We start from the raw sequence: 26,982 nt of genomic DNA, 5'->3' as shown, positions 1-26,982 counted from the left end.
CCTTTCTAAAAGAATGAGATGAATAAATAATGCTTAAGCCATTACATTTTCAATTTTGATGTTTGCTATCTTTTACATCTGAATCTAAAAGGATCAAAGGTGGCCAAGACAGACAGGTAAATACCATACCATGGTTTGCTTGATTTTATTTTATTTTATTTTTTAATTTGTTATATTTGCCATCTGAGCTTAGTTAAAAATTGAAGAAACAAATCTATATCTGTCCTCATTAATTTTTTACAGACACTAAAGGAACTGTGCTTGCGTTCAAAATGTTAAAAGCATTTATTCTTTCAGTCAGCTATGTGCTAGTCATTAAACAACGTGAAAAAGTCAGAGAATACTGTTTCTGTCCAATTCTTTCAAACACCAGGATAATGAGACTTCTGGCAAAAACAGTATTCTTAGCTGTTCCTGTAGTCAGCATACCAAATAAGTGTAGTGAATATCAACAATATATAGGAAGAATTGCTAGAAAATATAACATTAGTGGAGTGTGCTATTGGCAATCTTACTGCTTCTGAGATAAACGTTTTGCCTGTACGTTTGCATGGTACCTTTTCCTTTAAAAAAGATCAGTACCTTAGTTAATTTACTTGGTTCATATTTGGGTAAGAAATAAATTTTAATTTGTGATTTTAAACCATAAGCATTCTCTCCTGACTCTAAAAATGTTCATTCACTCTAGCAACAGCAATGACATTTTAATATGTCACAGAAACGCATGAGCTAACCCTTATCCATCTTTATACCCATGATAATGAGATGACTCAAAGCAAATATGACTGATGTTAACAATGCCTTCAGCATCCTGTTTCACATCCCACTTCAAATTTCACTGTGGGGGAAAAAAAAAGACAAATGGCTTTGTCTCTTCTGCTCTACATTTTTAAGCATATGACCTTCTTCTTAAATAATATAGTTAGTTGGACAATCAATGAGGAAGAAAATATAGTTAATGGAAGTCAACAAATAAATTTGAATAGAAATTTGTACCTTCCCACGGGAAATTTTGTCACAGATGTTGAAAGTAACAAAAACTGTCAGATTTGAATTTTCTCTATACTTACCCAAAGGTAACTTTAAAAGCAATGCTTTCCTACTGATTAATGACATGGTAAGTATTTTGTATAATTTACAATTAGATAATATTTCCTAAAATATATATTTGTAATTGAAAAGCAAGAAGAAAGATTAATGTTTTGCTTAAAAGAATCCAAATGTTTCCTTTCTTAGTATTTTCACATGATGGGAATTAAGAATAATAAATGTGTACCATTTTGCCATTTAATGAATAGTTTCACTTGGTGGAGGAGATTCTGGGATCACAATGACCCCTCCACTCTGCTACCATCTCCTTACTTCTCCTGAATCAATCAATCAATCAATCAATCAATCAATCAATCAATTTGCATCTGTTGAATCAATCACCTACCAGAATCTCTGGGCAACTGAATCTACTGAGATTTGCATTCATCTGCTAGGGCTGTCATAACAAAGTACCACAGACTGGGTGGCTTAAACAACAGAAATGTGTTTGCTCACAATTCTGGACGCTAGAAGTTCAAGTTCACATTTTCAAGAGGGTTGGTTTCTTCTGAGGCCTCTCTCCTTGGCTTGTAGATAGCCATCTCCTCCCTGTATCTTCTTTCTGTGCTTGTCTGTGCCTTAATCTCCTCTTCTTATAAGGACACCAGTCATATTGGATGTGGGCCCACCCTAATGACCTTGTTTTAACTTAATTACCTTTTTAAAGACCCTATCTCCAAGTACAACCACATTCTGCGGAAGTGGGGCTTAGGTCTCCAACATATGAATTCAAGGAGAGACACAACTCAGCCCATAATAAGATCCAAGAGGAAAAAACTACACAAGACTTTTTTCCGCCAATGGGGTAAAACATTTATTTGAACTTGTATGGAAAGCCCAGATGAGAAATGAAAGGTGGAAGATCAAGGAAAAGTTAGCATCTAGTATCTATGTTGCCCACGCCTCCACCCCAAGTTGGATGCAGCCCCCTTTGAGGATCTTTGACCTCAAAAAGCCAAGAACAATGATTTCAGCAACTTGTTCTTGTGTGAGGGACTATGATATAACTGCATTTTTAGAGATCTAGCAACTTTTCCATATGTTTGAAATAATTTTCAAAATTGAACTAATATGAAAAAATGTAAAAAGAAAATAAATAAATGCAGGGGAGAAATAAAATCAAATCATGAATTTCCATAAATATTAAGCAGATAAATTGAAGGAGAGAGTAATCATTGTGGGTATATGTATTAATGATCTGAAAGTTCAAATACAAGAAGTTCGATTAAAATGGAAGGAATGGCAAGAATAAAGGAAAAGTTAAGAGATGTGAAAAGACATAGGTAACCAATCTACCAGGCAAACAGTAAAATATTCTAAAAGAATATAGAGACTATAATTAAGCATATACTAGAAAGAAGGGCTCCTAAATGGCAAAAAAGACCTGAGTCTGAAAATCAGAATGGCTCACAGTTGTTAAGATGGATAAATGGGAAATGACTCTCACACAGACATATCCTGGTAAAAATTCTTGAATTCCAAGAATTAGTAAAGCTCATACAAGCTTTGAGACATAATGAACAAACTGACCTCAAAGGAAAACAAAAACAAAGAAAAAAACAATCAGACTTACACTGCACATCTTATCTGAAGCCTACAGGACAGAAGACAGTGAGATGATATTCACAAAATGCTGAGAGAAAAGACTACAGCCCAAGAGATAAAAATACACTGCCTGGGAACACGGATGTAAATACTTAAAAAGTACTCTTGAAACCAAAGGGACACACAGTCAAGTAAATATTAGTAAGAAATAATCTCTCTCTTAAAGTTATATCAATAGGACTGAGGAGGCTAAGGGAGTGAAAGAAATAGCATCCATGTAGAGAAATATTACGTCTTATATGCGTCACTGAGAAAATGAAAGAAGGAAAAGGTGTCATGAATGCATTCAAAAAACACAACACAACTTCCAAATTATCAAGGTGGAAAATGGAAAGAAAAACAATTTGATCAGAATAGGAGGAAAAAAATAAAATAAAACTAAAGAAAAGAATAAAAGGCAGCAACTTTGTAAAACAATAAACAGTAATGTAGAAAAAATAAAATTGAGACTAAATGTGAATGAACTGGATTCAATTAAATATGAATGAACTAGATTCTCCCAGTAAAAGACAGAAATTATCACATTAGATCAAAAGTTAAAAACTAGTTATATACTGTCTAAAAGAAACATCTTTTTAAAAAGATAGAAAATGTTGTCAGTAAAGGGAAAGATAAAGCTATTCCTCCCCATCCCCCCCAAAAAAATCAATTGAGACAATAATGCAAGTCGAACTGGATTTTTAAAAATTCCCGTTTAATTCAAAATAAAATGCTATCCTCTATTGATGACAAGGTGAGAAAATTAAAGTTATAAGAAATTAAATCCTGAATAAGATATAGCACAATTATTATTGTATTCCACCACATAGCTAATTCAATATATACACATATATATCAATTAATGTCCACAAACATTAGAATTAATCAAAACGTAACTTATTCTCTCATTTTGTTCTTACTTTTAGTTATTCACTGATTACACTTTGCTAAGCCTAAGTAGTAATTTTAATTAATTCCTAGGTCAATGTCACTAAGTGGGGGGTAGTTTTTCTTTGTGGTATGAGCATTCCAGGTACAGAAAAACTGAACAAAAAGACCCTCAAAAATAAAATACATATTTTACTTGAAAAATAATGATATTGCTTATGTTTTAAAATCTATATTTATTATTTTTAAATAGAATCACTAAGAATTACAAAAGGATATAGATAATAAGGTAGTTTCCATATTTTATATTATAACAACTTAATTTAACTATTTAAAATAACTTTAAGCATATTTAAACACTGTTCTCATAATTTATAGAGCAGAACTATTCTTCAACTTGCATCTCTCCCTGACTAATGCTTGTTGGTATTTGGGTATGTGCCCTTGATAACTCAGTGATTTTGTTTCATTACTAATTGCCTTTATAAACATTTATAATAACTATCCTCTGATTAAATCTGAAAAAATATATATATAAAAAATCTTGTCTTGCTGGTTCTAACTTCAAGTCTCCTTTCTCTCACTATCCGCAAATTCCCATAAAGAGAACAATCCAGTTCCTTAAAAGGAAAATGCCCATAGTGTTTTTCCCTCTCTGATAATGAGAACCAGATATAATGGGACACCAGAAAATAAAACTATTCCTATTTCACCAGAAAATAAAACTAAAGAACTAAATCAGGATTTAAAATATAAATCAAAATATCTGATTCAGTAGTACTTGAACAGGTAACACTACAAAGAGAATCAGAAAAGGCCATACCCATGTCACAGAGGATGCAATGGGCAGACCCGTCTTTCATTGGCTAATGTTGGTTGAATATTATCCAATTTTTAAACATTAATTGTACCATACATATCATTCTGCATTTATACAAGCTACCAAGAATCTTTTGGAGCTCACTGCTTCTTAAACTGCATACATTATTTTCCTTTTTAAACACTGTCACTAAATGGAGAAGTGGGAAATTACTATTGTCACACAAACACAACAAAAACATACACTGCCAGCTCCCTCTGTAATGGACGCCTACTTCTGTGGCACTAAAACACTGGCAGATCATAGGGATAATTCCCATATGTGTGTGGCTGAGAAGAAAAGTATGGCCTGCCTAGACAGGAACTGCCTTTAAGTCTTTAAAATGTCCTCCTTCTCGTTTTTACTCAGTGTGCCTTCTATGCAGCTGAGAAATGCTGTTTCAAATCAGTGAACAAACGTGTCTGAAAGTCTTTAGGGAGAGGAGCTGAGGATCTTTGAGGTAACTAAAATGCAGTAACTTTTCTCCAGGCAGGCGTGAGGTGCCACTCACTGCTCCTTAATATGCTGATGTGGCTTCCAACAGCGACGGAGCAACGGGTGTGAAATGTCAGCTAAGGAGGAGATGCTACCATTTAGTGACGAGAAATCTGATGGTGGAAGTGCAGCAACATTCAGCAGCACTGATTTTCCGGGCCAGATGATTGGCAGGCATTTAGCAACACTGAAATTAAAGAGCTATCTCCCTCCAAATTCCCAAAAGATAACATTTTCAAAATTATGAATCTCTAGTGAACAATTATTGGGGGCAGAGGAATGATGGTGAACATATAAGTATGTAAATTTTAGGAAGAATGAAAATTCTAAGAGAATTTCGAAAGTTCTTTGCAGTCTACACTAGATAAACCCAGCTGGCCTCCGTGATTTCCCTTCCCAATCCGATGATGCCTCTCTCTCTAAAGGAGCAAGAGGTCTTGACTTTAACTATATATCATGCCCTGCATTTCTCACTATCTGTGATTAAAAGTTGGCTAAGCATACCTTAAGTTTAGAACTGTAAATGATTCACTTCACTCTACATCTTTGCCTATAACCAATGCGTTAGGTGCGGGTAAAATTTACTTCTTGAAATACCAACTAAATGAGAAGTACAATATTGAAAACAGTCATTGGTTTCATTGGTTATAATAAGAGAGTGAATATCTGCATGGTATTTAAGCTCAAGTTCAGTAATAAGAACGATTCTAATTAATTTTAATCTTTATACCACAACTGTATATGTTGTACTATACAGAACAAAGTTTCCCTAAAACACTCCCAAAATACATTCACTTATGAGTATAAAAGTCCCAGCACAGTGTATGGCTTGTAGATTACTCTGAAATAATCAGCTTTTATATATATATAAACCCAAGTAATCATGCTGAGCGTATACAAACTTTTAGATTTTATGATCTCTGTCTCCATCACCAGACAACCACACATTTTTTTCTGTAAATACTTAATGTACTACCAGTAACAGCAAAACTAAAGAATAGAAAGGCAAGGTCCTCTATCCTTTGTTTCCTCCACTGCTTCCTTCTCTTTCAGTCTTTCTCTCCTTTTACATTGTAATTAAAATTAAAATAAGCTATCATCACCACTTCTTTTGTACAGTACATCTTATATAAAACATGGTCATATGTACTCTTATTTTGAAACAAAAATACCAGTGTACAACTACATGACCTTGGATAATAAACTTAAAACTTCTGACTCTGTATTTCCTCACCTTATCACATTGAAGAAAAAGGAGGCAGGAGAGAGGAAGACATTATTAAATGAAATAATACATGTAAAATACTCAGCAGAGTGACGGACACATCGGAAGTGCAAGGCAGAGTGAGGCAAATGCTGCTATAAAGCTTGGGAATTAAATGGATCTGGATTCACATCCTGGGCAAAACATCTCCATGAAATAGAGATAACATCAATACCAAGTTTGGAAGTACGCTGTAAGAATTAAAAAGTAAATGCAAATAAAGCCCTTAGTGCACTCCTTAGACAAGTACTTAGCACTTATCATAAGCACTTCATAACTTAGTTATTGCTCTTACCCTTCTATATAAGGTATTACATAAGATCTATTATTTTTAAAACATTTGAATCTTTAAATTCATAAATGTAATTGCTCTCTACTGAGAAATTGTGAAGACTAATTTCATTTTAATGGTTATAATTAGTGAGTCAAAATATAGTTATGGTACTAACAGATGCATCAGAAATTACATACTCTTAATCTATTTTGACCTTGTCAGTATAAAAATGCCCATTTGAGAGGGGAAAGTTGATGTGTGCAAAGTCATTTAATGAAAACGGACACTTCTGCAAGAGTCAAAACTGTTTCTGTGAGCTACAAGCAAAAATGGCTACTGAACATTTAACATTTTAAAGAAATATTCAGAGCACATAAATATCATACTGGATGATTTAGTTATTTATTTTTTTAAGAGGTCGCATTATGTTGTGCTGGAGAAAATAATGACATAGGCAGTAATGTAGAGGGCAATAAACTGTCTGTATACCCTCTTGTAAAAAAATGAGTCCTTACTATTATTTATTATTGAACTTTTAAGGTGGTTGACCTAGAAATTCTGAGAAGAGACAGTATAAACAATCAGAGGTGATTGGTTTGTCAGGCCACAGTAGACATTTATAGGACTAGCTGTAATTGGGGAGTAATGAGTCCTGGGACTAAATGGATAAATTAGCCAGAGAAGCAGTAGACAGTCTTTTACAACTAATGCCTCAGCTGTCAAGACACAACTTGGTTTCTGCTCTTAATGGGGCTTTGACAGTGTCAGCTGCCCTACAATTCCAGGTCTGCAGACAGCAAGATCACTCGTCCACAGCGTGGCATGTTGGCACGCTGCCTGCGACTGGGATAATACGTGCAAGACAGAGCATATGAGCTGGTATGTGTAACGGCAATGCTTAGGCTGATTTTTTTTTTTAAATAAATCTGGAAGACAGATGTTTGCCCCAGCCAGCCTGTTAATTTTGAACTGATTATGTTGCCAAAAACAAAGGCACTAATCTGTAGAGAACAGTATGAGTTTTTGACATTATTATAATAATTAAAAATATATCTGTCATTTAAAATTAGGTCTTGTTTACAGAACCATATTTAACTTATTATACTGAACCAAATGCAACCTGGCCACTCCTACCTAAGTTTACCAGAAGCCCTGATATCTAAAAACAAATATAGAAAAGAGAGAGGAGTTAATGGAAAGATTAAAGATTATTATTTTCTTAAAAGAAAAATATAGATAATGTCCATCTACTTTTGACTCAACTACTCCATTTACATGACTGACTTCTACAAAGATAATCAAAAGTTTTCCTCATGTAAAGATGTGTATGGTTGTTTTTGAGCTACATAAAATGACAGATGTCAATTCAACTTACTGTGGTAATCACTGCACGATACATTATGTTGTACACCTTAAACTTATACAGTGCTATATGTCAATTGTGTCTCAATAAAACTCTGACCATCAGACACAGCATACCTACCTCATGAGGTTGTTTTGAAGATTACATTTGATAATGTGTGCAAAGCAATTAACACAATGTCTGGTAATAATGATTGCTCAGCAACTGAGAATCATCATTATTTACCAAGAACACTAAGTTATGATGAGTTTGATGATGGTTCCTATCACCTACAGCACTCCTACACACACACACACACACACACACACACACACACACACACACACACAAAATGAGATATTCTCGTAAGAAGAATGCCAATCAAATTTTAATACACATAGGGAACAGAAAATAAAATGGGCTTAAATTAGACAAGGACATGGATGTTAGAAATAATTTCTTGAAAACCAAGCTAAACAACAATAATGGGGCATTATATTTGTGGAAGCTTCATTACTGAAAATATTTCAGGAAAGGACAGCTAATTCCCTAATTTTGGTGGTTTGGACAGTCACCTGCATGGCAGAAAAAGACCAGAAAAGTTAACTTCCAATTTTTTTTTCATGATTTATGATTCTATAATATTTTAATTAAACTCACAGGGTGTTCTATCATTATAATGGTAAATTGTGTCAGGGGATTTTAAAGAAAACACAGACAGCTCATCTTTGCGAATATAGTTCTTGATTTTACAAGCGTTAAAAAATTACAAAGAATAGATTCAAAAGAACTCCTGTGTATACAAAAAAGCTGGAATGGCATTGGGTATCTCAAATAGGGCGTCTGCCTGCATTTACTCAGTAAAAGAAAACGAATTCACAGAGAAAGGTTTAGATTTTGTGTAATCTGAGGCAGGATAATAAGGGGTTAATGAGAAAAAGGAAACATAAAACATCAGCAGATTAAAAAAACAAAGTTAAGAACACTTAGGAATCAGAACACTACTTGAAGTTCAACTTTATAAATGGCTTCAAAGGTGCTTACCATTCGCAAACACTACTTAATCAGATTATCTTCAATTTCATGGCATGCTATGGAGTTCTATCTAAAGATTCTATTATGTGAATCAAAAGGGTGGCCTTGAATCAGTACTGTTTCTCTATGTGTATTTTTATACAAACACCATGTATGAGCACATTCAGATCAGAGCATTTCTATTGTTCTCTTAGGCCAAGTCTGTAATTTTGTAAATCAGAAGTGAAATGATATACGGATTTTTTTCCCCTCACTTTGGGATTATCTTTTAACAATTGTCATAAATTTCATAGACTCTCAAGTCACCTAGTAACATTCAGTGACTACGAGCATAGAGCACTGAATGAGTAGTTAGAATCCCAAGTCTAGTTCCAGATCTGCGACTAATCACCTGTGTGCAAGGGCTGGCCAGCCTCATGGGTGTGCAGCCTGTGCAATCAGATAGCGCCCTTCATTGATGGACTCTACAACTGGTTTAATGCTCCGTTGCTGCCATCTTGAATCCTTAATCCCTTTTTAAGAAGGGCCTCTCATTCTCATTTTGCATGGGCCCGACAAATTATGTGTTAGTTCCTGCTTATGTGAGCTTTGCAAGACTTCTCATTTTACTCAATGCAACCAACAAACCCAACACTTCCCTTGTACCTAACTTTTGCAAATACCATATTATGAGAGCATACATTATCTTTGTCAAATTGCCAACACAGTAATGCTCTTCTCGATAATTTAAATATTACTTTCTGATACTATAGAATTAAATCAATTGAAGACTATGAGAATCACACTTCCAAAAAGAGATTTCTTTTATTAGAAAAAGACTATCATTATTGCCCAAAACCTTTCCTTGTCTGAACACCTTCCATTAAAAAAGTAGGTACAATATACCATTAATTGTGCTCTCCATCTTCAAGGTATATTTGGCAACTACCTTTTTTTCAAAAGTATATTTGTTCATACAGTGTCTTTGTTCATACAGTCACTTAGTTTCCTTGTTCATGGATGGGTTGGGGAAGGGAGGGAGAAAGTACTCTCTAGCACTAAATGATTTATAACAGAAGGTGTTTAAAAACACTTCACTGGAAACCTTTAATGTTAATCGGAAGAGAATTTATAAAAATTAAAACACTGAGTGTGGTAGAGAGTTACAGCATTGCTACAGGTATATGGATCTGTTGTTTTCTTCTTTGTATAAGAGGTCCTGAACAGCACTTAATATTTCACCATCCCTTCTGTTTAGCCCCCAAATTCCTATCGTTATAACTATTTTAGATTTAAAAATCCATAAACATGCTACTAAAGGGTATAATATGAAAGAGGAAATGTGGTGATATATGTAGACATTTCCATTTAACAGGTTAATAAATGGCATCAACAAATATAGGCAGCTCCCATTTACACCAGTGATCTACTTCAGAAAAATCAGATGCTCTGGAGTGAAAATTCTGATAGCCTATTATTATGTTAAATGGAAAAAATACATAATGTACTTGTATCAATCCACACCTCCAATTAACTTTTTGAACCCTAAGTAAAACAGTAAAATATACACTTATCAAACATGAAAATGCATTGAAAAATGTAAGAAACGTTCATATTAGAGCCTAAAGTGCTAAAAACATCACTTCCTAATGAAACAATGAATAGGACTGTTAACATACAGGTGTTTGTAGACCCTACGTGGCTTCTCGGTGCCACCAGAAAACACGTGCATGTCCTTGGCTGATACGTGGCCTGTTCATCAAAGCATCTACACATGATTCTGATGCTCTACTAATTGTATTTGGAATGTAAATCAAGGCTCCTCCCAGATATCACATAGTTAAAAAAATACTGACTTTGGAGGTTAAAAATGCAAATAGCATCAGCAAAAATACAAAGCAAGAAACAAAAATATCTTATTGAGAGATCTGTCTATTCTGTGAAAAGTTGGATTTCAAAAACTAAGAGGCATTCTACTGTGAAATCATTAACTGGAAAGACATTCTATAGGTTATGTATGTCTGTGCTTCATTTAGTGCTAAACTATGGTGTGGGTAGGTGTAAGATGCTACAGCAAACAAAGTAGAGGAAGACGTGACTTTACGGGACTTACATCCAATTTGTATTATGGGACCCCATGAAAAGCATAATTAGGGTGGCTTATTTAGTTGTAATAGTTATATGTCACCTATACAGAGAAATCTGAGTGGATTGGACAAATGACAAAACATATATTTTGGCTAAGATTATTGAGATATCATAGATGTCAGAAATCTGGTACACAGATCTAAAAGCTAGATAATCTAAAAACAAGAATTCGAGACCAAATCTCTCACTCTGTATAAGGCTTGGTCAAGTCTTATATCTAAAAACAGTTTCAGCTAATTAATTAAAATATCTATCTGGGGTAAAATGAAAAGTCTACGTTTAATTTAAAATTCACTTGTAACTCCATTACTAGCTTGGTACTGCTCCAGGCTGAGAAACTTCAGGAGCTTAAGTGTAAGGAGTGTGATAAACTTCTAGTTTCTCTCTGAGTTTTCTTCCTCCTGAAACCCATCTTGACCACACTTACCAGCTCACAGGTGATGACTTCAGCAATGGCAGTATGAGAAAGCTGGTAATGGAAAACCCTACTTGGCTATAAGTGTGTGCTGGTACTCTCTGGGTGTGGGGGATGCTCATCACTGACTTATTCCTCTCTTGGGGTGCTGTCCTGCACTGCTTGGAGATATTCAAAACACCCAACTGCAATACCACACATCTGGCTGCCATTTACACCCCATGCCTCAGTTCCCATCTGACAGTGTATATCTACCGTCTTTCTGCTGAACTGGCTTTGCCCCTGGCAGAATGCCCTATTGGATCAAGTCCCAGACAAGCTCCGTCCCCTAAAACCCACCTCTGCTTTGAGTTGTGTATAAGCTTGTACCCAAGGAGCCGCCTTTCATTGCTCAGCCACCAGACAGGCATCTCTAGCCTCAGCACTTTATTTTTAGCATCCAGAAGCATGTATCAAAGCCAAATAAATAAAAATAATTTCATCTTGGCAAAACAAATAGTGGATTACCTAGTCACCACTCAGACTCAAGGGGAAATATACAGAGGATGCCAAAAAAATGTATACACATTTTAAGAAAGGAAAAAAAAACTGTACTATATAATTACGCTGATGGTAACCACTTTGAGCACCTCTTGTAATTACAGAAGTCAAACATGACTTGTATTCATCTTTTGTTATCAGTATATATTGAGTATTACAATTTTAATACAGTTTTCCCCTTTCTTAAAACGAGTATACATGCTTGTGGCACCCTCTGTTTAAGCAATCTGAGTAACCTCTCAAAAACATTTATAGGAAGACTAAAGAGAATAAGCACACTTTTCTTCTGAAGAAACAGAAATAGCACAATTTTCCATACATTTTCCAAAATAATTTTTCTTCTGTTCTCTTCAACCTGGATAAATTTGTATCTCCTTGAAAGATTTTGGACTAATGGTCAAAACACACACACACACACACACACACACACACAATTTTCATAGAGCTCTTTCAAATTCATATGTAGCTTACCATCTCACTCACTCTTAGAAAATGAGGATATATTTTCTAAACGTTAGAAAGGCCCTAGATATTTTTTTCATCAGTCATTTTATTTACCCATAGCATACTCAATTCACTTTTTCTTACTTTTCTCCCCAAATTTTCAGTATAGTCCTCAAGACTCCCATAGCCCCTCCTTCATTTTTTGCATATAACATCAACTTCTACTTTATCAAGAGAAAAGTAGTCATCTAGTGTGTCTTTCCAATTTTCTGTACCTGTAAATTCAATTACCTTTATTCATATTTAATATCCCTTTTGTCTCAAGTTAAAGATACCACCATCTTTTCAAAGATAAATTGCAAGACTCTGATATCGACTTTTTCTGCAATTATCCTTCAACATTCAAATTTTTTTCTTATTTTCATATTTCATAGATTCCTTCCGTTCTTTCTATAACCATGCTTATATGTCCTCCATTCTCAAAAACAAACAAAAAAGCCTTTAGATATATTCAAAACACCCAACTGCAATACCATACGTCTGGCTGCCATTTACACCCCATGCCTCAGTTCCCATCTGACAGTGTGTACCTACCCTCTCTCTGCTGAACTGGCTTTGCCCCTGGCAGAATGCCCTATTGGATCAAGTCCCAGACGAGCTCCATCCCATAAGACCCCCTCTGCTTTGATTCATGTATAAGCTTGTACCCAAGGAGCCACTTTTCATTACTAAAGAGTACTCCATGGTTCTCTTTCACTATCCAACAAAACTTCATGAAAATGCAAACAAATTTCGTGCCAATTTCTTACTTTCTAATCACTCTTTCACACTGTAGTCTTTATTCCATTCCAACATATTCTAATGAATCTGTTCTTACGAAAGTAAACCAATGGTTCCTAAAATCCAAACACAATCAATTTTAAATTCTTTGAGTCTCTGAAGAATTTCACATTTCTTCCTCCATCGTTTTAATCACTTCTTTGGGCTATATCTTCTGATATTTCTTCCTTTATTTCTGTTTTAAAATCTCTAGAGATAAATGCCAGGGATTTGAGTTTTTAGCAAACTCTGTAGGCACTGATGACAAACAAGAATGATAGAGAACTACTGGTCTAAGAGCTAAAGAAATATGAAACAACTTGGTTAAATAGCAATGATCTACTCCTTCCAGGAAAAAAAAAAATGCAACCCTATTTAAATAGTTATTTGAAAATACCTGTTATTTTCTTTCATTAGATAATCATGACTGAATATCAAGGTTGAATTAAGAATTGAGTCACATTACAGTATTTAAAGCTTCATAATAGATTGGAGCGGTTTTAATTAAAGTGACCAAGACAGCCAGAGGGAAACAGAACACAACATAATTGAAAAAGTACCACTAGAAAAATGTGTTTATTATAATCTTGATCCTATTTTCTTTGAGCAAAATGTCTAGAGATCTTCATTAATTCAGCAGATCCCCTGAGCTGTGCTGGATGGTGAACAATGAGATTACTTATTTCATTCACCTCCATCTTTCAGGAGGCACCAGTGGAGGTTGGATTGTTTTGTTGAAAAGCTTTTTCCCATGAACAGTTAGTTCATTAACGCTTGTAGATTTTTCAGCCAGTTCAGGCTGAAATAAATGTTAATGACAATGTTAGGTGATTGTTTCCTTTTTGCTTCTAAACATTGTTTAATTTGAGATTGTTTAAGAATAATTAAACAACGTTAGTAGGATAACTATCATATTGAGCCAGTTTCTGAGACATAGTATAGCAAGAAAAATAGTCAGGAAATAGTCATTTAGGTGCTATGTCTTGGAAATAAAATGGCTGAAATTACCATTGTGGACTTACAGGGGCAAAGCTGGATTTGCACATTGATGTCCTAAAACTAAATTCCACCACAACCTCATGTTATCTGTACAAGTCTTGGACAAGAACCTTGGCCCTTTCTGACTTTCCTCATTTATAAAACAAGAACTAGTAGGTGTTTAATGTGCCTACTACATAGGATTTCTGTAAGAGCCTAATGCAAATCAATCATCGGAATCATAACATGTTTTTATACAGACCAAAAAAACAAAAAAAAACAAAAAACGATGATTTAAGTGCAAAAGTCTGTTTTGCTATAAAAGAGATGGTTTCAGGGCAAAAGCAACTAAAGTATATATTTTATATTGATTTCTCTTTCAGTTCTAAGCCCGGTTGATGGAACAGATCAAAACACCATAGCACAAGATAAGCATGAATAAAAAGTCAAAATAAATGCTAAAATTGAAAAAAGAAAACAGTGGTTGAAATAGTTTCAAGTCAAACATATAAATAAATGCAAAATAAGTATAAAGCAATAAAATAAGTAATTTAGTTTTTAACCAACAGGTTATAAAAGATAGAAATGAAAATTTAATGTTCAAATACATAAAATTTGTGTATGTGCATGCATAATAAAATTTATCACAGACTGCAATCATTCCACTAAAAAAAAACCTGATTCATTTTCTTTAAAAAAAAAAAAGCCCAAATGATCCAATATAAACCCTTAAGTAATTTCTTTAGTAGCTACATGAGAAAACAACCAATTTAATTTACTTCTTTTTCATAGATTTTTATATCTATAATACATTTTCAAAGGTATCTTATGTTGATAACATTAATACAAAAAAAAGGTTTAATTTTTTTAAAAATTCAAATAAAAATAATTTTTTCAGTAATGTATATTTTACTTCATTAAATTATTTTTGAAGATGGCTAACTGATACAGGATTCATTGAAAAATTCATAGCCTTACAGAATACTCTATTACTGGGGCATCCAATTCTTAATCTGAATGAACAGTAATTCACAACATACTACCTAGCACTCATTTCTTCCTCATTATGATTATACACTTCTTCAGGCCAAAGGATATATTTGTGAAATAGATAGGAATGCAGATCTTGAAGTCAGACAACCTGAATTTGAATCCTCTCACATTCTTGTTACTCAAAGTATGTATAGTCTTTGTACCAGGAGCATCAGCATCACCTGGGAGCTTATTAGAAATGTAGTACCTCGGGGCAATTCTAGTGAACAAAAATTTGCATTTTAACAAGAGCCATGGGTGCACAATATATGCACATTAAAGTTTGAGAAGCACTGGCTTTGCGTATTAAATACATCTCCTTAAGCATGTCAAAGGAATCCTCAACTACCCAGTTTCCTCATTGACAAATGAGACTAATAGTGATATCTAGCACTTAGTATTATTGTGAGAAATAGTTGGATAATACTATTTAGTAAACAGTCAATGAGGTCTAATTAGTATTAAACTTTATCATCTACCTCAAATGTATATATTCATGATTTTTCCAATATATTTACTTATGGAATAACATTGGGATCCCAGCCAGGTAAATTAAAGCTCCTTTAACCCAAAAGTCTCCCTGAGTATAAGCCTACAACAAAAAAGATAAATTAATAATGCCATTGTGCATTAATTTACAGTACAATGTAGCACCTGTTTTTCAATTAGCCCCAAAATATTCTCTTAAATAATCTGTCTTCTTTTTTTGTGGAATCAAAAACGTGAAATAAAGAATTTAGTTTGAAAACAAACATAAATCTTTCTCCCTGACATAAAATCAAATGAATTCTACATTTAATTAGTCATTGTGCTTTCTGTATTCTGCCATTGTGCACTTCACCACAGGACTCAAATAATGCACCAGGTGTCTGTCTAGAGCTTCAACTGCAAATGATAGGGAAAAAAAAGAAAAGAAAAGGTCTCAGTAGTCTCCCATTGAATCCAATTAAGGCAAAATTTATCCTATTTTATTCTATGACCTTTTGTAAAGGACTCTGATATCCAAATTACCTGCTTCCTATATCTGGAGAAAAAAATGTAAGCTGATAAAAATCAGTACAAGTGGAATCATTATCAGCTGTCATTGACTATTACTTACTTATTTTTATTAGATTAACTTTTATTGAAAACACACTTTACATCTATAAATAATACCTAAAAATGATATTCACATACCTAAAGTAGAAGATAATGCTTTGAACCTTCCAGTCATGAAAGCTTATCTTACCATAAATTTCTCATTTATATATCTCTTAAGTGTTTCAACTTCTGGCAATGTGGCATACCAAACATTCCAAAGGATGCTTGTTACATTACATTACAACATAGATCCAGGATATTTTAAGAAACATAAAGATTTATGAGTGCCCCAAAAAGCAAGGGAAATTTCTGAGTGCCACAATACATGTATGTGTGTGTGTGTGTGTGTGTGTGTGTGTGTGTGTGTATTATAGTAAGATAAAAATCTGAATTGTGAGTGATAAGTAACAGGAAATTCAGAGTTATCCTAGGACAAATACCTGTAACAATGCTAAGATTTGTAGAATAAGAGGAGGGAAATTTAAGCTCTAGCATTTTATCAAACAAAAGATTATAAAAACTTTTATGAAGAAATTTTAAAACTTTATGAAGGGCACAAAAAATGGTTAAATGGTAAGAATATCATGATTATAAATAGAAAAACAAAATATCATAATATTAGTTCTTTCCAATTCGGTCTGAGTCCATTCAATACCAATCAAAATCCCAGTAAAGATTTCCCTGGATAATAACATGCTGAGTCTAAAATTTAGATAAAAATGTGAAAGTTCAAGAATACTCAAGATCCTTCTGAAGAAGAACATTGTGAGGAACTGGGCCTACCAGACATCTAGCTTGATCATTGGAGCTCATGGGGGCAGACAAGTTATTAATAAATGATCCTGGCAAAAATGGTTAGAAAAAAATTTAATTTGGATTGCACCTGAAATTATAGACAGAGATCGGTTAGATTAAATAAATCTGAAAGACAAAGAACCTTTTAAAATAAAATATAAAAAGCACATTAATAACATAATGGGAGGGAAGGAATTTTTAAAGAAAACACACATCCCAAAATACTAATAATATTTTATGTTGACTTTGTATTAAAATTAAAAACTTATTTTATCAAAATACACCATAAAGATATGAAAATACAAATCACAAACTGGAAAAAGATATTTGCATCATATGTAATGTATATGAATTATCATCAAGAATATACAACCTAAAAATAAATTCAAAAAATAAAAATATGCAAAAGATATGAACAGATATTTCACTGAACCGAACACAAGAATGGTGAATGAATATAAAACAAGATGCTTACCTCATCAGTAATAGGCAGCGGTACCATTTCACACCCATCTAATTGCCTATAATTAAGAACTCTGACATTGCCACTTATTGGCCAGAAATGGACCAATGGGGACTCATATTGCTAGTGGAGGTCTAAATTGATACAACTATTTTGGAAAACAATTGTCACACTTTTGTAAAGCCGACCTACAGCCCAGTAATTCTAATGTCATGTATTGACCCTACAGATATTCTTGCAGTGTACCACGAAACCTGTGCAAGAAAATTTAGCAGCACTGTTCTTAGTAGCACCCATCTGGAAACAATCCAAGTAATAATTTACCAACAGAGAATAAATTCATAAATTGATATATAGCCTCATAAAATAATATTTAACTGTGAATAAAAATGAATTAAAGCTAAGTACAAACATTCAGATAGATCATACAAACATAATGTTGATGGAAGAAAGCAAGTCATTGAGAACTGTGTACAGTATAATATGATTTGAATAAAGCTGGAAAACAAGCAAACTAACAAGAATCTTGTTTAGCAAAACATATATGTGAGGTACAATTATTTTATACAGCAAAGAAGTAAATAATCAGCTATCTCGCGTATCGGCCATCTCTGGTAGGGAGGCAGGATGATGGGACAGAAAAGTGCCAGGCAGCTTTAAGGGTACCGGCAATACTTGTGGGTTTTATGTTGTATGATAGATAAACATTATTATTATGCATCATGACTTACATATATATAAAAGATGCACATACCAATGAAATATACTATTTCTGCATATTAGTAAAATCACCTAATACAAACAACAAACTTATAATTAAAAATAAGCTAACTGATTATTGGGTTCACAATGAAATCATGGTATCTCATCTTTTATGAACATGTTAGATGAACACAGTTTCTATGACAAAAAGAGCATACGAAAGGAAACTTGCAAATAAAGCATGAAAAATAAATAATAAACAAGTAATGGAAAATAATAAAATGAGCAGATCCAATTTAAACTCACCACCAGAGCTTTAGATCTGTTGCTTAGAAGTTTCTCAATATCCCTGGCTGCAATTTCCACCAGCTGGCGTGCATTATTTGGTTCTACAGTATACAAATCTTGGTATTTCTCATAAATCTGTGTGAAAGGAACAGAAAATTAATAAGCACAAGAACTGCTTATTTGACTCATCAGTTCACATTAAAAGGTATTTAAAGCCATAAACAATTGATTAGAAAACCCCACCCTTCCCTTTGTTCACCTTGGTCTTTTCAGAGTTTAAGTACGTCCAAAAAAAAAAAAAAATATATATATATATATATAAATAGAAGACCACTAGCTCGCCAAAATAGTTATGTCATGTTAACAGGCTGTAAAACATCTTGTAGCACGATGGCTTATATGTGCAATTTTGTTACTTGAAGTTGTACCTCCAACTTCCAAGCCAGGTATTAACTGCCATCAGCATTTTAAAGAAAAAAGAAGGTCATTCTAGAAAACAGGAGGGGAACTGAAACATGGGTGGTCGAACTGGAAGATGTGTGCAGTGAACAAAGGGAGGATGGAGGGGAAAGCAACAATATATGGAGGCAGACTTCCCACTGTTTTCCCTCACTGCAATGTGTACGCTGCAAAACCTTATGCAATGAGGGAGTCAGGGAGGGAGGAAAGGACAGAGGGTTAGCAAGACTATGAATCAATGTGAAACCCCTGCTATGGTTCCTCCAGGTGACACAAGGAGCTTCATTTCACAGAGGAGTGAAGGTCGACATTCAAGTTTGGTTAAAACCATAATAGTGTAAATATTTTTATTATCAAATTGAATGTTTTGTTTTTAAGTCACTGAATCAAACTATACTGAAAGTAAGCAAGGCAGCAAAAGAAAAAAACTCGACTGCATTTCTGGCTCACATCAGTGCCTATGGAAGGATTTCCCTAGAGTGGCATAAGACGAACCTGATTTGCAGTGCCTGTACACTCCTGGCAGGAGACGAAGCATTAAAAAACGGAGGGGGTGGGGGGTGGGGGGCTTGAGGGGTGGGGACCAGCAACCACGTTTGTGGCTGGAGGGCTGAGCAGAGTAGGAAATCCCTTATGCCTCCAACAGATGGATGGCACATGCATGGCTAAACCATCTTTGAAAGCCAGGGACTGGCAGGTTTTTCCCAGGCACATAGAGAAACCAGTTCAACCCTGCTTTTTCTGGCACAATTCCAGCATTCTGTTACTACAACAGGTTCTACAGCCTGGTCCCAGCTAAACACGGATGCTACTGGTGAACACTGGTTTCACATAGACACAGATAGATAAGGTAACATTTGTTTATAACAGAGCACACATTAGTTTTACATAAAGTTATAATTTTTATTTAAGTGATTAAAAATGAATAGTGTTAAAAGATGCAAATCAAACTTTTACTCCTGAAATGGTGTGACTTATTCCAGCTATGAGGTTTTTCCCATACTTGTCTGAATTTTGACCTTGTGGGTTCTCATTCCAACTATTTAAGGCACAGTAATTTAGTCATACAAAATCCCCAGATTTAGTTTTATCCAGGATTCCTGCATATTACTGGATTGCTTGTGCTTTCTGCTGAGGGGCAGATTATTGAGCTCCATTTTAAAGATCCAGGTTATCCATGACGAACTCCATCCAACCCAAGGCTCTCTCTTTCATTTCAGCCTAAGATGACATCCAGGAAACATGCTCTTCTGAATAGGTTAATTGATCAGGGTACAAACAGATAAACCTCAACATCACTTTAATTGATCCAGGATATTTAGTCCTTTGCAGAAAAACCAATACAGCTAATTGGTGTGAAAGGCAGTTGTGCTCTGAGCCATTAATATGTTGTTTGCTTCTTTATGAAGTCTAACCTCCTTCCTGTGGTATAGGGACAACAATATAATTGAGATTCGGTGGAGATTAGTTCAGGATGCACAGTTTGTACTTCGAATTATGTACTACAGATAATGTCATTTATTAAGTCACAACCTACATATGCCAGACACATTACCAGTGCTTTAAAGAATGAGAGGATTATAAATCAGAAGAAACAATTTAGCTCAAGTATATAAATATCCTCTCAAATATACTGGGGGTGTCAAAAAAATGTACACACACAACTTGTATTCATCTTTTGTTATCGAGATGAGTATTACAATTTTAATACAGTTTTTTTCCTTTCTTAAAATATGTATACATTTTTTTTGCACCCTCCGTATGTAAAATATTCCCTCAATTTCTGTCTCTAGGGTAATTTTTAAATGTTTAGGGGGAAAAAAAGATCTAGCTTGCAAATAAACTTTAAATAAATTAAGTCAAGGAAGTTTAATTCTCGATCCCCAATGTAAATATACCGCTGTCCTTTTTACATATAAAACCACATTTGAAATGTTTTTTTTGGTAATAAACATGAATAAAAACCATGTACTGCCCCACGGAAAGAAGTAACTCTTGCTTCTGGTTTTAAGGAATACAATATTTTTTGTTGTTACATGAAGTATTGTGAAGTCTCTCAAAAAGTCTTCTGGTAAATGGTTACTAAACAATTTTCAGAGTAGACAGCTTCACATGGATTTTTAAGATATGATATATTTTCATAATGTATATGTATATATATATATATATATATTTATAATATTTTCTGCCACTAAAATAAACCACATTTCTACAATATGTAGCATGTTAACATGTGCCTATTTGAAATAGAGCCTTTAGTATCTTTGCTTTTTCCTAGTATTTTTTTCCTTAAAAAATTTCCTGCTTTGGCATTTTATCCAATGTCTTTTCTGAAAGAAAAATATCATAATGGAAATAATATGAGTTTTTGGCACCAGACAGAGCTGTATTCAAATCACACGTCAGCTCCTCATATGCTGCGTAACACTGGCTTCCATTTCTTCTGCTAAAAAGAATGCAGCACATAAAGAGAATGCAAGACAGGATGTTTTTCCTCGTGACTGATACACGAATACGCTTTAATTTTTCAGTAGTTCAAGTCCTCTCCCTGCCATCTTTGACACAAGTTCTAACAAAAGAACACTTGTCACCTGTACATTTTTTTCTTACAATTTTAATTAACTGGCTTTAATGTACTTTCACTATTACATTGACAGATGAAGTTTTGTGGTGATGACAACAGAGAATATAGTTTCCCTACCTCTTTCACTGAAAACCTCTTTCTAAGTCTCTTTGCTCTAATTAAGTCCATCGTTTCAAGATAGTCTTCAGAATAATACATTTAAAAGTAGCTTCAAACATAATATCCAAAAGGTGCCACCACTTGTTGATATAATTGCTTAATAAACATACCTAAAGAAATGTTTCACCTTGGAATAATACAGATACCCCAGAGATGCTATGCTCCCTGAAAGTTAGATAGGCTTCCAAGTTTTCTATGATCTAGAAGATTATATTAACAATCACTTTCAAGCAGCTACTCTGTACCACTCTGAGGTGTTTCACATACATTATCTCCCTTACTCACTTTAATTAAGAAACCTGAAAAAAAATGACATTCAATTAACCATTGAATTAATGAGAACAAGGGGTTCAGGCTTTAGAATATCAGTGTGGGGGGAGTTTGAGTCTCATTTCACATCACAGAGAAACAAACCTTTCCCAGAGCACAAGGTGAAATGGTAACATGGCATGTTTAGGCAAAGTGAGTCTTCAATGCCACTCTGCCAGGAATCTCCCTTGGCTTCAACAGGATGTGAGAAAATAGAAAAGCCCCTGGGATGAGCCAAAAAGGTAGCTGAGAATTAGGGATCTGTATGTTTGCTAGGAGACTGCCTCAGTGCAGGACCAAGGGGACCCCCAACAATGCAAAGACTGAGGGATAGACAGTGGAAAACAGAGGCGCACCTCAAGGGTGATGGTACAAACCACCCATAGCTGACGGTCCCTGTGCAGGCTGAGGAGACGGTCCAAGTTCTTAGTTGCAATTACATTCAGTATCTATGCCAAGTGAACAGGGGAGAGCAAATGCACTAGGTTCTCTGTCACGCACTAAGTTTTCTCTTGCACTCAGATGCCAAAGAGCAAAGTCAAGAATGTTAGAGAATACCGAAAGGGAGTCTGAACTTAAAATTTATTAAATTTATAATTGACCACAAAAGTCTCTTTTGACCTGAAAGAAACTAACCTTGAAATGGCAAGACTAATCTTTTTCCTCTCCTGGTAGAAAGGATGGCACCATGTGAGTAAATTAAGTTTCCTCAAGAGAAACAGAGTCAAATTTCTGCATATTAAAGCTTAAATATGTAAATTGGATAACTCATTTCCTCAGTACTTATAAATTTACTTCCCTCCCACAGAACTTATGCTGGATAAGCAATCAAGATCTCTGCTATACTCACAGCCATCTTTCTGAGGCACATTTCTTCTTTGAAGTTCCCTGATGAAATCAGCCCAAGGAGTTTCTTTACAAATGGGTAGCAATATTCTAATGCATGACCTTGCCCTTGGCCCCTGACTAACTGCATCAGGACCTATCAGGCACAGGAGCAGCTAACTTCTGAATCAATGGCTTGTAAGAGGCCAAGTACAGAAGATCTGTATAAACAATAGTACAGGGAATAAATCAGATGGTCTCACCATAGGATGCCAGTTGGATGGATCGAGAGCAGAAGTAGATGCAGAAGTGAAAAGACTAGTGGGAGGAAAACAGCATTCAGACACTGATAGAACTGATGGCTACGGAAGGCAGAACAATGGTCTCCCAAAGATCTCCTCCTCCTTAGCCCCAGAATCTGTGACTCTGTTGTTACATGGCAAAGGAGAGTTAAGTCTGCAGGTGGAATTAGCTTTTACTAAACAGCTGAACTTTAAGAGAGTACCCTGGATTGTCTTGGTGAGTCCAATATAATCACAAGTGTCCTTAAAAGTGGAAGAGGAAGATGTGACTATGCAAGAGAAAACCAGAAAGATGACAGCGTGAGTAGAAAGTTTCAAGAGAACAGAGATTTTTGCCTGTGTTGTCCACGGGGACATCCTAGTACATGGAGCAGGCACTCGATAAATATTGGTGGCATGAATTAGGTAATGGACACTGAGACTGGTTACTGCATCAGACTTTGCTGGGAATGGGACTGCTGACATACAGTAAGTTCTTCCTTGTATTTGAAAATCAATATTTATCTTGAACCTAAAAATATAACAGGCTATGTAAGGTGGTATGCAGTTATATAATGGAATATTAATACAACACCTACATAATAATTAAATATCAAAACAAGGTAATTATCAATATGAACATTATTAGTGTTCCAATAAAGAAGTACAGAAAATTGTGCTACCAGAATTCAGAGGAAGGTAAAATCACATGGGCTATGATAGTCAAGAAGATGGGATTACGGCCACACTTTGGAGTAAATCTACATAAACAAGAGAGGGAAATAATTAGAATGTGTGTAATACAAGAAATTATTGAAAATAAAGACTAAAAGGGTAATAGGTATATTATGATGGATAGCTATAAAATTCAGAGTATTGGTTTGCACCTAATTATGTAGTCAACTCCAAGCTATTATAGACTGATAATACCTCGTCAGAACTTCTAGTGCCTATTACAGCAATTAGTACATAGAATTCAAAATACAACATATTCAAAATATAAACTATGTTATACAACAAAATATAACATAGTTTATTATAAGCACCATTCAAATATATACATACTCACATGTAATTATATACATATATACACATATAAAATTTGTCATGTTCTCAAATTTATACTGCATACTTTTCTAATGATAACTACATCAAACTGGCATTCTAACATTTAACTCAATAATTTGATAATACTTTCCCTAGTCCTTCTTTCTATTTGATATGATATACCTTCTTAGCTGGGATAGTATCACATTTCAAATGGGACATTATCTTTAGGAAGAATATTTAGGAGTAATGAAGTCACAATTGATGAATCTTCCACAGCATATACTGCTACTTGCCTTAGTTCCTGTTAACAAGAATTTGATGGTGACACTTTTGAACAATATAGTCAGGATGTAAGAAGGAAGAGAACAAGTGAAAATCATAAACATGTAAACATACCTGTTCACTTTCCCCATACTACACATAGGAACAGGTGATTATATTTAACCAGAAATACAAGTGAAATACTAGACATCATTCTTGGGATAGAGAAACTAAACTAACAGATTAAAGATTAAAGTAAACATAAAAAAGAACCATAGCGAGAATTCTTCAGTTTTAAGGCTGGAGATATTTCACACATATGGTAAATTGTAAGTTTTTCTTTAAGAATACTTAGAATTAAAACAAGAAAAATGTTAATATAGATATAAAAAGCTACCTACTTTTTTAAATTCCAGAGACAACATAACAATGTTGCCTCTTTCCCTTTGTATATCTGGAAATATATATGAATTGTATATGTATTTTGACCAGAAAATTCATGTGCAATTAAAAGTGAGAGAGATCATACTAGATTCCATTAAAACTAAATTAAAAAATAATTAACCAAAGGCTGAGTGAGCTGCTTGTTTGTCCCTAACCCCAAATGACCTCAATTTATTTCACTACCAACAAAAGAATTTTAAAAAGCAGCACAGCTTAATTTGCCCTTAACTATTTTAGTAGCAAATGGCTTTTCTAAAGAAAAACTGCTACCTATCAAGGCTGACGTACAATTTTACCAGTTTATATTCATTTAAAGAATTTCATACATACTCATATATTCTTGCCTCAAATTCTTCAGTCCTCCTAGAATTTTTTAACCTCAGCAATAATGACATTTTTACCAGGTCATTCTTTGTTGTGGGGTGATGTCCTGTGTATTGTAGGGTGTTTAGCAGCATTTTTTACTTCTATACAGTAAATGCCAGTAGCATTCACAACTCCCCCCGCCCACCCCCAGTTGGGACAATCATAAATGTTTCCAAGCATTGACAAATGTCTCCTGGGGGACAAAACTGCCCCTGGCTGAGAACCACTGCTCACTATATAAAGACATTAAAGACATTTTCAGGAAGAAAAAAAAAAGCTATGCATTGCATACTGAGAGTGTACAGTAGCAAATAAGGGTCTTTTATGCCATTCATCTTCATTTTCCAGAAGCAGCTAACATTTAGCTACATCAATTCCATGAGTTTTCAGCTCCCCTGTCCCTTGTGCAACTCACAGACAAGGAAAGAGCACAGCCACTCTGTCACTCTCTCTGTAATTAATATTACCAAGCCATTAGAGTGCTACTTAGAGAAACAATAATAATGTATCCCTCAAATACCAGCATAACTTAAGAAACCATCAATTATTGATTGATAATGGAACAGATTGGTAAGGTGAAAAAAAAGAAATTTAATAGTCTTTCACTATTAATGTTTGTGAACCAATAGTATTTCACATAAAAACACGTTAATAAAACACTGAGAGTCACCATAAGATTAGAAATCCCTTAGAGTTTATTTTACCCTATATTTTTGAAAATGAATGTAATTAACCACTGTTTAAAAAAAAAGAAAAACAGCTTCTTTAAAATCTCTAGTGGTAGGTAAATGGAATCCATACTCTCTATTGGTAGTACATTCTACAGTCAAAATTGATTTCTCTCTACTTAGGGGGGAAATGTGCTTTATTTCCCTAAAATAATGGTCGTCTCAAGTTACATACAGAATTATGGTAACTGCCTTAGTGACAACATTTCATCACCGAAGGTGTAGAAGGCATTTCTGAACAAAACCAAAATGTGAAGTAAATAAGCTGTATTTGAAAAGTAATCATATCACTTGTATAAAGTAGTTATATTACTTTTAAAAATAATTATGTTACTTTTGTAAAGTAATATAAAGTTAAATTTTAAAGAGTAATAAGCATTTAACTTTTTCACAGCATCTATTACTGTTTCCACCTTTCATTTTAAATGCCCTTTTACCCCTACACATTTCTGTGAGACAGGGAGAGTGTTTCTATTTCATTTGACAAGCATTTAAAGGGAAATCTACTATCATCAAGCTACTTAGTAGCATTCCCGGGAGGAGAAAAAAATCCCCACATTTGTTGTTGCCTCTGCATCTTGCTGATTCCCCAGTAAGAATCACCAATGATTAATTATGTTCTGCTTTAAAGTATCTTCTTTTGCCAATAAATTAATATATTAAACTCTCTACCACCTAGAAAATGAATATTCTATTTACATAAGATGACGTGACCACAGTGTCAAACAAAAAGCATCAGTCTGCGAACCCCATGAGTTACTAATGAAATTCTTCACTCAAAACCCTTATGTAAATACTAACTTAAGAGAACTGAATGCACAATATTTAGACACGTTTCATATTCACATCTTTGAGAGCACATTGAAATATGAAGGTACTGATTTTAACAATACTTTAACTTATGAAATCACAATGGTGAGTTAAAGCCAGGAAGTTCTATGATGATGCCATTGTACAATGATTTTATCTTCAAAAGTGAACTTCCAGGTTAAAAAAAAAAATG

General features: G+C 34.3%; 1 protein-coding gene across 7 annotated transcripts in view; it reads right to left on the bottom strand.

Moving 5' to 3' along the window:
- The window catches only part of CACNA2D1 (calcium voltage-gated channel auxiliary subunit alpha2delta 1), a 457,063-nt gene that overhangs the window by 331,723 nt on the left and 98,358 nt on the right, over positions 1–26,982 (bottom strand). For all 7 annotated transcript variants that reach the window (XM_033088705.1, XM_033088698.1, XM_033088699.1 and 4 more), the window contains exon 3: positions 18,532–18,648. In XM_033088705.1, the coding sequence (XP_032944596.1) occupies positions 18,532–18,648 (117 nt within the window). The remainder of the gene's footprint in view (positions 1–18,531; positions 18,649–26,982) is intronic.

The sequence above is a fragment of the Rhinolophus ferrumequinum genome, chromosome 20, assembly GCF_004115265.2.
Source record: "Rhinolophus ferrumequinum isolate MPI-CBG mRhiFer1 chromosome 20, mRhiFer1_v1.p, whole genome shotgun sequence".
NCBI classification, from domain to species: domain Eukaryota; kingdom Metazoa; phylum Chordata; class Mammalia; order Chiroptera; family Rhinolophidae; genus Rhinolophus; species Rhinolophus ferrumequinum.
This window is presented reverse-complemented; position numbering and strand designations above follow the sequence as displayed.